General features: G+C 35.0%; 1 protein-coding gene across 7 annotated transcripts in view; it reads right to left on the reverse strand.

The window, feature by feature from the left end:
• The window catches only part of prkag2a (protein kinase, AMP-activated, gamma 2 non-catalytic subunit a), an 83,165-nt gene that overhangs the window by 12,596 nt on the left and 56,959 nt on the right, over positions 1-13,610 (reverse strand). For all 7 annotated transcript variants that reach the window (XR_007182410.1, XM_048173889.1, XM_048173888.1 and 4 more), the window contains 2 exons: positions 8,901-9,010; positions 5,408-5,489 (listed from right to left, as the gene is read on the reverse strand). Coding sequence is in view for 6 of the 7 variants with exons in the window: in XM_048173889.1 (XP_048029846.1) it covers positions 5,408-5,489; positions 8,901-9,010 (192 nt within the window). In the remaining variant the exon portion in view is untranslated. The remainder of the gene's footprint in view (positions 1-5,407; positions 5,490-8,900; positions 9,011-13,610) is intronic.

A 13,610-nucleotide genomic window follows, 5' to 3' on the forward strand; every position in this document is an offset into this window, starting at 1 on the left:
TAAATCAGCAAGAGAAGAAATGAGGGATTGTGGCACTTCAGGACTTGAGCAGTGGTAGAGACCCGGCGGATGTAGAAGGTCATCCGGGGACTTTTTGCCTACTGTTTTCGGACATACTACTCTGTACTGTTCTTTGCATACTATATAGCAGGGAAGTATTCGATTTCGGACGCAGTGCTGGTCTGGATGGTGTCAGTCCAAAAAACGTACTTTATATTCTAATCCCTAGAGTTGGTAGGTCTGATTTTATTTTTGTGAACTGGAGCGTTTAGACTGTTTGATTAAATACATACGTTGACAGTACTGATTAACAGTACTGATTTGTTTCAGTCATCATTCATGTGCTTCCAGAAAACCATATGCATCATTGTTTGGTTTGTGAACAAATTGTTATTAATTTCTTTGAATGGGTCAAATCAATATGCAAAGCATTTGTTAAACACTTGTAAGATCTTTCAGAGTAAAACTGTGAGGTAGTAAAAAAAAAAGCTGGAATCAAATAAATATATTTATAAAAAAAAAATATATATATATATATATATATATAATAAGAACAATATTTAAAATATCTAAGTAAATATTTATTTACTTAGCTTTTTAAATATTGTTCTTATATATATATATATATATATATATATATATAATGAAATAAATGTTTTTCTCCAAAACACGTTGGCCACAATTATTGGCACCCTTTTATTCAAAACGTTTTGCAACCTCCTTTTGCCAAGATAACAGCTCTGAGTCTTCTTCTATAATGCCTGATGAGTTTGGAGAACACCTGACAAGAAATCAGAGACAATTCCTCCATACAGAATTTCTCCAGATCCTTCAGATTCCCAGCTCCATGTTGGTGCTGCTTCTCTTTAGTTCACTCCACTCATTTTCTTTAGGGTTCAGGTCAGAGGACTGAGATGGCCATGGCAGAAGCTTCATTTTGTGCTCAGTGACACATTTTTGTGTTGGTTTTGATGTTTGTTTTGGATCATTGTCCTGATGGAAGATCCAACCACAGCCCATTATTGGATTTCTAGCAGAAGTGGTCAGGTTTTGATTTTTATCTGTTGGTATTTGATAGAATCCATGATACCATGTATCTGAACAAGATGTCCAGGACCTCAAGCACAAAAATAGGCCCACAACATTAAAGATCCAGCAGTATATTTAACTGTGGGCATGGGGTACTTTTTATCCATGTGTGCACCAAACCCATCTGGTGGGTTTGCTGCCAAGACGCTCTTGTTTTAGTTTCATCTGACCATAGAAGCCGGTCCCATTTGAAGTTCCAGTCGTGTCTGACAACTGAATATGCTGGAGATTGTTTCTGGATGAGAGCAGAGGATTTTTCTTGAAACCCTCCCGAACAACTTGTGGGGATGTAGGTGCTGTTTGATAATTTTTTTAGGCTTTCTGAGACTCAAGACTCAACTAATCTCTGCAATTCTCCAGCTGTGATCCTTGGAGAGTCTTCATTAAGACGATTTAGACACACGTCCTCTTCCAGGCAGATTTGTAACATCTTTAGTTGATTGGAACTTCTCAATTATTGCCCTGATGGTGGAAATGGGAATATACTTCAGAGATATTTTACTCATAAGAATTTCTAGGGGTGCCAATAATTGTGGCCAACGTGTATTGGAGAAAAACATTTATTTCATAATTTGAGTTTCCCCCCACTTTCAACTGTTTTCCTTCAATGAAAGGTTAGAATTTTGTGAATTTTTTGAATGAAAGATCAAAAGGATAAACAATGTAGATTTATTTTCACATCCACCTTTGCTCATATTTACTAAGGGTGCCAATAATTGTGGAGGGCACTGTATATATATGATTAAAAAATTAAATATGATTTAATTTTTTTACACTATAAAAACTGCATAAAATTAAGTTCCTAAATGATAGATTGTTTCAAATATTGTTTATGATTCACCCACCTTAATTTTATACAGTTCATAATGCATTTTTAAAAAAATTGTGCAGAATTGAAAAGTGTTAAATAAATAATGTTTATTTAGCTTATTTAATGTTATTATTATTATTTTTGTAAATAATGTAACTAATAAAACACTAATACGTTAATTTAATTATTTAATTTAATTTATAAAAAAAGTTCAGTTAAGTTTCTATATAGGTTTCTATCCAACTTTCTATCCATCTTACAGTTTCATACTATTTTTATGAGTGATTCACAAACACTGCAAATCAGTTTGACTTAAAAAAATAATGTATTTGTTATATATCCATTTAACTCTCAAAACAAACGTTCATACTGTCAAGTGATTCACAAACGTTTAGTGAATCAGTTTGACCGAATCAAAACCGGTTCACAAGAACAATCAGCACACAAATCTGACATCACTAGTTCATTAAGTCTCATAAAGGAAGTGCACAGTACTCAACTGACAGTGTGGATTTACAGAACAGCACTATATTCCTTTGATCCTCATGCAAATTATTCATTTTTCAGCTGAAGAGGTTTTTATAAGCAGGTGCTAGACCCGTTGTGGTGATTGAGTTAAGCTGACAGAGAGTCCTAAAGGAGCTCTCAGAGGTGAGAGGTTTCAAAACCCTGCTAATTAATATCTGAGTGAGCAGATGGTGACAGAATTTCATTTTTATGTGAACTATCTCTTTAATAAGTACTGTATTTGTGCCAGAGCCTGCAGTAAGGTAAGTGACTCAGCACTTCAGATACACTCAAACGGCCCTTTATCAACACTGAGAGGCTTATGGTAGACCAGCACAGATCAGCAGCCTGGGGAGAACAAGCAAATCTAGCAAAACAGCAACAGCTGGCCACATAAAGCAGGAAGTATGAGGTCTTATGAGGTTGAGATTCAATTTATAAATGCATCATATTTATCAGATATCTGACACAGAGGCTTGTTATAGACTGTAGTATGGGGTTTTGGTGAGATGTATCCTGCAGGCTGTCTGTTATGATTGTATTATCTCTCTAGAGAGAACAGATACTGTCCCTAAATACCTCAGAGGACGTCTATTTACAGTTATATATTTGATATTCAGGTGGAGACAGTCACATGGTATGCTGTGGATCAGTCTGAGTCTCTCATGAGTTTCCTCTCCGGTGACTCATTCATTCTCTGTGGTTGGTGTTCAGAGGGTATCCCAGCATGACTCCTTCATAATGAAAGGACAAGATTTATAAGGCAAAGGCACTTAAACTTATAGAGATTTTTTAGATCAGTACTAAATGATTTTACCACCCCTGCTGATGTAATCATGGACTCATCTCTCTCTTCTTTTTTTTTTTTGATTTATTCAGTCTCTCTTAAAGGATTAGTTCACTTTAAAATGAAAATTACCCCAAGCTTTCCTCACCCTCAAGCTATCCTAGGTGACTTTCTTCTTTCTGATGAACACAATCGGAGAAACATTAATAAAAATCCTGATGTGTTCCAGCTTTATAATAGCAGTGAACTGGACCAAAGAGTATGAAGCTCAAGAAAGTGCATCCATCCATCCATCCATCCATCCATCCATCATAAACGTACTCCACACAACTCTGGGGGGTTAATAAAGGTCTTCTGAAGTGAAGCGATGCATTTGTGTAAGAAAAATATCCATATTTAACAAGTTATAAAGTAAAATATCTAGCCTCCATTTTCCATATTTAACTTACTTTGCGTCAGTTAAGCTTTTTTCGTAAGTTGAATACGTAGTGTAATCGTTTTAAACTGCGAGAGTCGTTACACTTTCTTCTTAAGTTGAATACGGAATCGGTAATTTACTCTATACAGGGGCTGCTTCACTACATTATGTGAGAAATCAGTGTTCTTTATAAAAAGAAGCACTTCAGAAGTAGAAATTGCATTTATCAGGACTCATGGGATGTTATAAAAGTAATCCAAATTGCAAACTAAATCTATATTGTAATTTATCTATATTCTGGGGGTGCGGAGCCCCCATCAGCGTGAGTTTAAGGCGACCGTATTTTAGAACAAAGTTTTAATTCCTTGGAGACGCGTCATGGAACTGACAGACAGGTAGGTTTCGCGTTTATATCGTTTTTTTTTATTTATTTTTTTTTATTTTATGATATATTCCGATTGTAAAATATGTGGAAGTGAATGTGTTTTGTTGCGCGATGAGTTTGCACGGCAGTTAGAGCTGTCGGATATCCAAAATCTTCCCCGAAATATATAAAAGTATGTGGCCGGTGAACTGGGAGAAGAATAGAGTAAACTTTACTGTTTCTTAAACAATGTGTATCTGATATGAATAAAACACTGTCAAATTCTAATTGAAAGGGTTATTGTTGCAGCTTCCGTAGACATCAGTGTAATTTGAATTTAACAAACTATAAATGTCTTTTTTTTATGCAGTAATTTAAATGTGTATTTAAATGTCTGAAACCTAAAATAAAGCACGATGAGGTTAAAAACAGCGAATAGATGTGATAACGTTACATGACAAGCGCGGAGCACAAGTCTGTCTCTGGTTCAGTGCCAAAGCACATTTGAATTTAGCAGTGAATTTTTTGCATTTTATTCTTTTGAACTTTCTATTCATCAAATAATCCTGAAAAAATGTATCATTGTATCATAAAAGAATATGAAGCAGCACAACTGTTTTCAACATTAATAATAAGAAATGTTTCTTGAGCAGCAAATCAGCATATTAGAATGATTTCTGAAGGATCATGTGACACTGAAGACTGGAGTAATGATGCTGAAAATTCAGCTTTGCACCACAGGAATAAATTACATTTAAAAATATACTAAAATGGAAATTAGCTATTTTAAATTCTAATAATATCTCACAATGTTACTGTTTTTACTGTATTTTTGATCAAATAAATGCAGCCTTGGTGAGCAGAAGAGACCCATTTGCCAAACAGTATTATTAAATATAAGTAAATACCGAGTGTGTCATTTCCATCACATTATTTCTTCAAAAGCTCTGTTTGTTTCTTCCTGACTGCAAATTCTGCTTAACTCATAGAAACCATTATTTCACTTCTAGTGGAGCTGGAGGCAAATGCTGAGACTCTGGTCAGCACACGCTTCTATTTTGAGCTGGTTTTGTCATGGTAACAGATAAGACTCTAAATCAGAGGACTGCTGAGTGCTGTGGAGGGTGACAGGAAGGATCATCTCCAGTCTGAATCTCTTCTAGGGCCACAGAGATCTGGATGTATATGTTACACTCCCTTAGAGAGTCTGCCAAAGAGCAGCTCCACTTACAACCCTCGTTTTAAGAAGCCATAGATAAGGAAAACGCTCTTGGAAACTGATAAGACGACAGTAACCAAAGGGTACGAAGAATTTCAATACCTTTAAGAGCATTTACCATCAAAGATCAGGAGCTTGTTCTTTCAAAAGCGGTCCGTGTCACTCTTATCTAAATGTGGCGGTTTTTGTACTCATTATCATAACATACTCACCCACAAAACTTTGTTTCTTGGTCTCCCACAGAGGGGCTGCTCGGACCCCATTGGCCACCAAGGCAAAAAAGGCCTTTTTAACCTAAACAGAAAAGGACAAAAACATATTTATGTTACTTCTCGAATCTATTTTTTCCACACCAATAAGCAGTGACAGGCAGAGGGCGCTGTTTGCTCCAAGCATAAATATTCTTTACCTCCAAAGGTGTGTCCAAGTATGCAGTATGCACACAAGTATGGAGTCTAATCACACCTTTGAAGACCCTTCACAGATACACAGTGGATTTCAACCAAACATGTTCATTCCCGTCTAAGCATTCAGCCACAGGCGGAAAAAAAAAAATAAATAAATAAAAAAATAGTCACCCAAAAATGGTGGTAGTGGGGGTAAACAATATCCTGACCAGTTTTTAATTATTCATTTATTTCTACTTTTTGACACAATAACATCATATGCATTGTGGGTAGTTTAATAATAGTGTTAAATCAAAATACTACAAATAATACTACACAATAGCAATAGTAATAATACTACTACTAATTGTTATTTTAACGCATATAATAATTTCATATAATAATAATAATAATAATAACAACCGTAATGCATTTAACAATATTACTAGTAATAATTTGAATAATAGCAATAATATTAATACTATTAATACTACTATTACAGCAATTATTAATATTATTAAAATGACAATAATACATATAATAATGAAAATAATAATAATAATAATAATAATAAGAAGAAGAAGAATTTAAAATATCCACAATGCATTTAACAATATTACTACTACTTTTATTAATAATAATTAATAACAGTAATAATAATAATAATAATCTTTCACCACAAATTCACTTATTTTATTTTTTGTTTTGGCTTAATATTAATTGATATGCCTATTATTTAAAAATGTAATTATCTAAATTAAAATAATTTACTTAATATACTAATATAAAAATCTGTAAAAACAAATATATATATAAAAAAAAATATATATATATATATATAAATATTAATATTATATATAATAAATAAATATTATATATATATATATATATATATATATATATATATATGTATAATATTTTATAATGTTTTATTATATATATATATATATATATATATATATATATTTTTTTTTTTACAGATATTCATATTAGTATATTAATTAAATTAATTTATTCATTATTTAGATCATTACATTTTTGAATTTTTTGAATTTTGAATTTTATATATAATTCAAACCAATCATCTCTAAGCATCTGAATTCTGAAGCTATTTTTTAATGATACATACACATGTCTTGGCACGCAAAGAAGGGGCCACATTTTGATGCATGAATTCTTCCCTTATCTTTAAGCATGCATATCTCCTCGCCATGGACGCTCCATTGCATGGTATGATAACTTGTTCAACACAGGCGCATAACCTGAGGTGAGCGACCAGGCCTGTATGAACCTGTAGAGTGAATATTTCATTCCAAGCCCTTAACAAAACTCTGTTCTACACTTTGGCTGGCATGCCATTGATTACAACAGGCATACATCCAAATCCTAAATGACCGGAAACCACATGTAATCCTGTGGAATTCTTCTACCAAAAATGTTGCAATTATTAGTACTAGCTAAAGCATCTGCAAAGCCTTTCTCGTCTTGGAATAAATTCCACCAAGGAGGATTTGGGCGGGCCGATCCGTTCAAACACTGTCGATACTGCCATGGAGCTAAACAAAGCATTAATCATGGCGTCTCACAGGCGTTCTTAAATAAATCATGTGAGCCTCTTTTCTCCTTCCTTGGGTGATGTTCCAGCCCAATCTGAGATTATTAAACATTAATCAAGTCATGGCAAGGAACATAATGAGCCGTTCCCCAAGGCTGGCCCTTCTGATGCGTGGAAACTGTTCTGAACTGGGTGGTAGGGGTTGACGGCTAGTATATCACTGCTATGAGTCAATGATCAAGAACATAGGCTTGGATCTTCTGACCAAAACAATCCCACTGCTGCCGGCAGTGCGAAGACCATTCATCTAGGATTCATCATCAAATATTTACACATATTGACGTATTGACCTTGTGGGTCCCTGCGCATCTACTGAACATTACAAGCAGACCGCACTGATGCTGATGGAGGGGTTTATGACAGCATGTGCAATACTGGATAATACTGGAAACATATGTGCTGATCACACAGTATGTGATTAGTTTAAAGCGCTGTGTGGACTCTACTGGGAGAACAGCAGACAAAAACATCAATATATGGTATAACAAACCACTGGGGAAAGAAACAAGACAGATCAACATAGAAAGACAGACAGTTAGGCCCCGTTTACACCTGGTATTACAATGCGTTTGGATGATCGGATCACAAGTGGACGAGAGAGACACATGTGTTTACACCTGGTGTTTTAATCCATCTCTTTTGTCCACTTTCAAGCACTTCTGTCCTGATTTCTTCGAGAAGGGTCTATGGACAGGTAAATGTATAGGTTTTTTCAGATCTTTTGATCTAATGGACAAAATAAGCTCATGCAATTTACATATGAACACCAAGAGACAACGGAAAAACATACGGAGAGCATCAGCTTTCGTTTCTGCTCTGATAGCCACGAGACGACACTGAACGCTGGGTGTGTTAGAAATCAGGAATGGTGAGAGAACATTGTGCTTGGTACATTTTTTATCTTCAAACCAAACTTGGGTCTTCAGCCGACAAAGTTTAAATCCTGTATGTCTAGCGCGCTTCCCATAATGCATAATGCAAACACAAATGATCGCCTTGTACGTGCTTACGCTGTATGTCCTACGCCTTCCCTATTCAACTTACGGAACGAATGCAGTGCCAGTTTAGTTTTTTCCGGTAGTAGTATAGGGTGTAGGACATACAGTGTAAGCTTTTTGAAGAATACGGAAAGCAGAAGCACGTACAAGGCGATTATTTGTGTTTATAAAGCATTTACTTGTATTTTTTTAGAAAATGACCAACCGTTTTGATAGATAAGACCCTTATTCCTCGTCTGGTATTGTTTAAAGCCCTTTGAAGCTGCACTGAAACTATAATTTTGACCTTCAACCGTCTGGAGGCCATTGAATAAGGAGAATAATCCTGAAATGTTTTCATCAAAAACCTTAATTTCTTTTCGACTGAAGAAAGACATGAACATCTTGGATGACATGGGGGTGAGTAAATTATCAGGAAAATTTTATTTGAAAGTGGACTAATCCTTTAACACCAGGTGTAAACAGGTCCTTAGAGACAAACGGTGCGAAAAGTAATTCCACTATTCAATCTAAACAAATGACTAAAGAATTATTTGACATGATTCTAATGAGAGTGTGTTTTTAACAAGAATAGTGAGATGAGGGAAAAAAATTGTGAAGATTATTTTGTACTTTTTTCATCAACTTTGAGGAATGAGTATTTTGTAAGTCATGGATAACATATCTGACAGATTTCTTATTTGTAACAAACATCTAGAGCACTTACCTGCAGCGTTGTGTCAAAGACCACTAGCTTGGAGCTGGTTGGGACGATGTCATAGCACTTATGCAACTTCATAAAACGCATGTAAATGTCGCTATCGGATTGTTCAACAGCTGTAAAGACACCAATAAATGAAAACACAGTCAATCTGAGAGCAAAGTGAGAAGTAAGTATATGTCAATAAGTTGTTGTTAAGCACTAACATACTCCTAGAAGGCTGAGTAATTGATGCATTCATAATGAAAGTGTTTTATTATTTAAATAAATTAATAAACATTGAAATGCCAATATTCCTTTCTCACTGTACAAAGAGACAAGATTGCTGAATATAGCTGTTGTGATAAAATGCATGAAATTAAACAACATTTTCCAACACATTTTAAAAAGATCTCACATTCAAAGTTTTATCATCTGGCAATTTTCTGATCGCTTAGGCCGCATTTACACTGCAGGTCTTGATGCCCAATTCCAATTTGTTGAATATATCTGAGGTTTTTTGATGACCATCTTCTTTTAAAAGTGACCCATATCTGATATCTGCATTTACACTTGGCAAAACAACCCAAGATAGACATACTGACCCGGAAAAGCATAGGCCGAAAAGGAAGTAAAAACAGCACAATCTGCAATGAACACAGACAAAATGATAATACAAGCTTTTGCTTTCCGCAACATCTTCAAAGTTCAGCAAACATTGGTCTCTTAGGCAGAGAAAAATAGCACCCTTGTTGCAGCCTGGGCATTGAAAAGAGTCATGTGATCGAGGTTGGTGTCCACATGAGTTGCCCAACATTACTTTTTCAATGACGTACGACTCGCATTGATGGGAAATTGCGATCTGTCCGCTTACATGGCAAACGCAAATGCGTGTATCTGATTCATATCAGATTTATTTCGGCCAATGAATGTGAACGATCTGAGAATATCGGAATTCATGTGCTTTTTTCCTGCTTACACGTTTGTGAGTCATATCCGATCTGTGCCACATGGAAGAAAGAAATTTCTAATTGGGTCACTTGAACCATGTAAGAGCCTTAGAACAGGGGTTTTTACTTTGTGATGTCAAGGGCCCAACAGGATCCACTTATTAGGGACACCTTTCCTAAAATATAAATGGCTTCTGTATAATTTAATGTAATTAAATGTAAAACTTTAATGTCAAATTTAATGTAAAACGCACTTATAATATATAGTGTCAAAATATTAAGTGTCATATTAAAAAGATAACATGTACATTAAATATAATGTACAAAAAAATAAAAATAATAATAATAGTAATAATAAAAATATATTATTGTTGTTCTAAGTGTCATATAAAGACAACATGTTTGTTAAATAAAATAATAATAAATAATATTAATATAATAATGCTAATAATAATCATTTATTAATATTATTGTTGTATTTAATGTAGCTATAAGTAATATTTGTAATATAATACTTCATTTATACTGTAAAGAAAATATTAAAGTTTCATTAAAAAGATAACGTACATTAAGGCTGTCAAACAATTAATCGCGATTAAATTTCATACAAAAAAGTTTGAGTTTGCATAATATATGTGAGTACTGTGTGTAATTAATATATATGTATGTATATATATATATATATATATATATATATATATATATATATATATATATATATATATATATATACACACACACTAATTAATGTATATATTTAAGAGAAATATGTTATTTATGTACAAAATATTTGTATTTATATATATAATATGAATTATATAAAAATATAAATAAATACATATACTTGTAAATATTGTAAATATTTACTCAAAAATATACATGAATGTGTTTGTATTTAATTACACACAGTACACCCACATATATTAGGCAAACTCAAACGTTTATTTTGTATGCGATTAATCGTGATTAATTGTTTGACAGCCCTAACATTAATTAATAATAATTATTATTATTTAAATTTATTTATTTATTTTTATTTTGCTAAATTATTCAGATATTATCTGGAGAATCCCTAGCAAACACCACACACACACACACACACACACACACACACACAAGCACACAAAAGACTAGTAGATCTGGCGGGCATGGCACAAATGGGTGACATGAACTCACTGAACTGTGGACTCTGATGTCTCTCTCTTGTTGTTCCTTTTAGCAGCATCCGGCCTAATGTTGCCAGTTGCCATGGTAATTCTTACAGTAGTATTCTTAGACACTGAACTGTTTTCTTCAGCAGCTGTCTAGACTAAAAACAACACTGAAATCTTTTGTCACAAGTCTGTAGTTGCACTCTAAGATTTCTCAGGGCGTTTCAACAAACATTAATCAAAAAGCCTAGTAGAGAAAGCAGCTCTTATTGAGAGTAACGTCATCTGCTTTGTGTACATAAACAATTAATTGACAGTTTCCACCTACAATCTGCTTTTAGAAAGTTAATATATGATCCACAACCCTGTCCAGCTATGGTGTTTTTTCAGTAAGTGTTCGACCTCAACAGTTCTTTTACTATGCAGAGCCACAAAAAGCTGACAGTACTATGCATGTTGACTCACTCATGTGATGAAGTTAATAAAAGGTGTTTAAACTATTTCTCACCATCGCTTCAGCTCAGCGCAGTTTAACACTACTGGCTACTGTCAAAGAAGCTAGCATTAGCTCATGGAAACTATTAAAATAGAACAGACCAGCTGCTGCTGCTCTGGAGGAAACTTTACTGAGCGGATTTGAGAAATAAAAGCAGAAAAGGTTGACGCTGAGAGAACGTGTATTTTTTTATATTTTATTTAATATGCTAAGACAACATGAAGTGAACTACGCAAAGAGTGAAAAAAAAAAAAAAACTCTTTGAGCATCCAGACCAGTCTGACATGGCAACAGGCTCAACCAATGAAGTGAATTTGGGGCAGGACTATCTATAGAGTGCAACAATGCCCGCCCACTTCAGCGGCCTTGGTTCTGTTGGTATTTTTAAAACATCTTTGTTAAAGGTTAGGTTGGTGATCTGGAAAATGCTAACGTTAGCCAGCTAGCATTAAAAGCGCACAATCCCACCCTCCCTTCAAATGGCCGTCCAAAGCCACGCCGCCTCCAAAACACATGAACGCGCACACACACACAGCTGCTCTCGGAAAAGCATCACAAGAGACGGCATTAAACTAACTCGTGTCTCAAAGCACATAACATTACAATAATAATGAATGTAAACAACTTAGAGAGTTTGTAACTGCTGCAGATTCATTTCTGTGTTGATACTGTTGACATGGAAATGCATAAATCCGAGTTTGAGGACACAAACAGACCCCGTAAGAACATCGCGGGTTGCCATTTCTTAATTACGGTAGTTATGGCGTGAACGCAGCATAAGCTCGTTGTTTTGATTTGGTAGGAACTGTAAAAGGTGGCTGCTGTTTGTTTGCGGTGCTCCGTGACTGACGTCTGTCTACTCATAAACTCTGCATAGCATTAGTGTTAATTTCGTCAGACGAGACGAGACGAAATATGTTCGTCAACGACCTTTTTTTTCATGACTAAGACGAGACGATGACAAGACTGCACCACTGTCCAAAAACGCTGACTAAGACTAAATTAACATGCATTACTGTTGACGAAAAAAGACGAGACGAAAATGTTTTGTATAAAATAAAAACTAAGATAAAATCTCTCTTCATTTTCGTCTACAATCGTCTCTGCTTTTTCATCAGCTGTTACGCCTTTAAAATATTCAGAACGAGTTCGCGGCTTCGCGCTGTTGCTCAAGTTAAGCCTCGTTGAAGCCTTGTTTACACTGCATGCGTGTGCGGCTCGTTACGGCTCCGGCAAGGTGTTGTTCCGTCCTCTTCGCGATGTCAACTCAAACAAAGAAATTTCAAGTTTTTCAACTTCGAATCTCTTGTCGTCAGTTTCTAGTGATGTAAAATATGAGCGGGAGTTTACACAGGGTGATTATTTTGACTTTGTTTTGTATTTGAGCTTTGCGTCTTGGAGGCGAGGTGCCTATCTTTAGCGAAGCGGCGCGTCGAGCGTCCCTTCTGGGACGCTTCTCAAACGCACCGCGGCGCGGCTGGTGTAAACACAAGCATTGACTAGAGTGGCCGTGTATCAGCTCCGGTAGCCGCGTCGAAGCCGTAACGAGCCGCACACGCGTGCAGTGTAAACGAGGCTTTACAGGTCTCATACGCCTGTGGCTGCAACACGAAACTGCTGAACACACAACACCCAAAGCGAACACGAGTGACGAGCGACGACGACATGCTAGCTTTTGAATTGTTTTGGTTAAAATAAAATATTCTTCAGAACAGGTTAATCATTTGTGAATGTGTCTCCTAAATCAGAAATTGAAAACCAGACACGTTTAACATTTGCATTCAACAAAAATCTTTCAACAAGTGTATTTTGTCAGTTAATTATGACATTAACCAATGTTTGAGATATGTGAAACACTTTTTTTACTGAAATGTTTATCAGTAATAATCTCAGTAATAATGTGTTATTTTTAAAAAAGAGACTACAATTTTTTGACTAAAACTAGACTAAAATTAAAAGACTTTTAGTCGACTAAGACTTGACTAAGATACCTTGAGTTTTCTTTTGACTAAAACTAGACTAAAATGACGAGACGTTTAGTCGACTAAAACTTGACTAACAAAAAAAGATATGTGAATGACTAAATATGACTAAAACTAACAAGGACATTTGGCACAAGACTAAGACTAAGACTAAATTA

The sequence above is a fragment of the Megalobrama amblycephala genome, linkage group LG22, assembly GCF_018812025.1.
Source record: "Megalobrama amblycephala isolate DHTTF-2021 linkage group LG22, ASM1881202v1, whole genome shotgun sequence".
NCBI classification, from domain to species: domain Eukaryota; kingdom Metazoa; phylum Chordata; class Actinopteri; order Cypriniformes; family Xenocyprididae; genus Megalobrama; species Megalobrama amblycephala.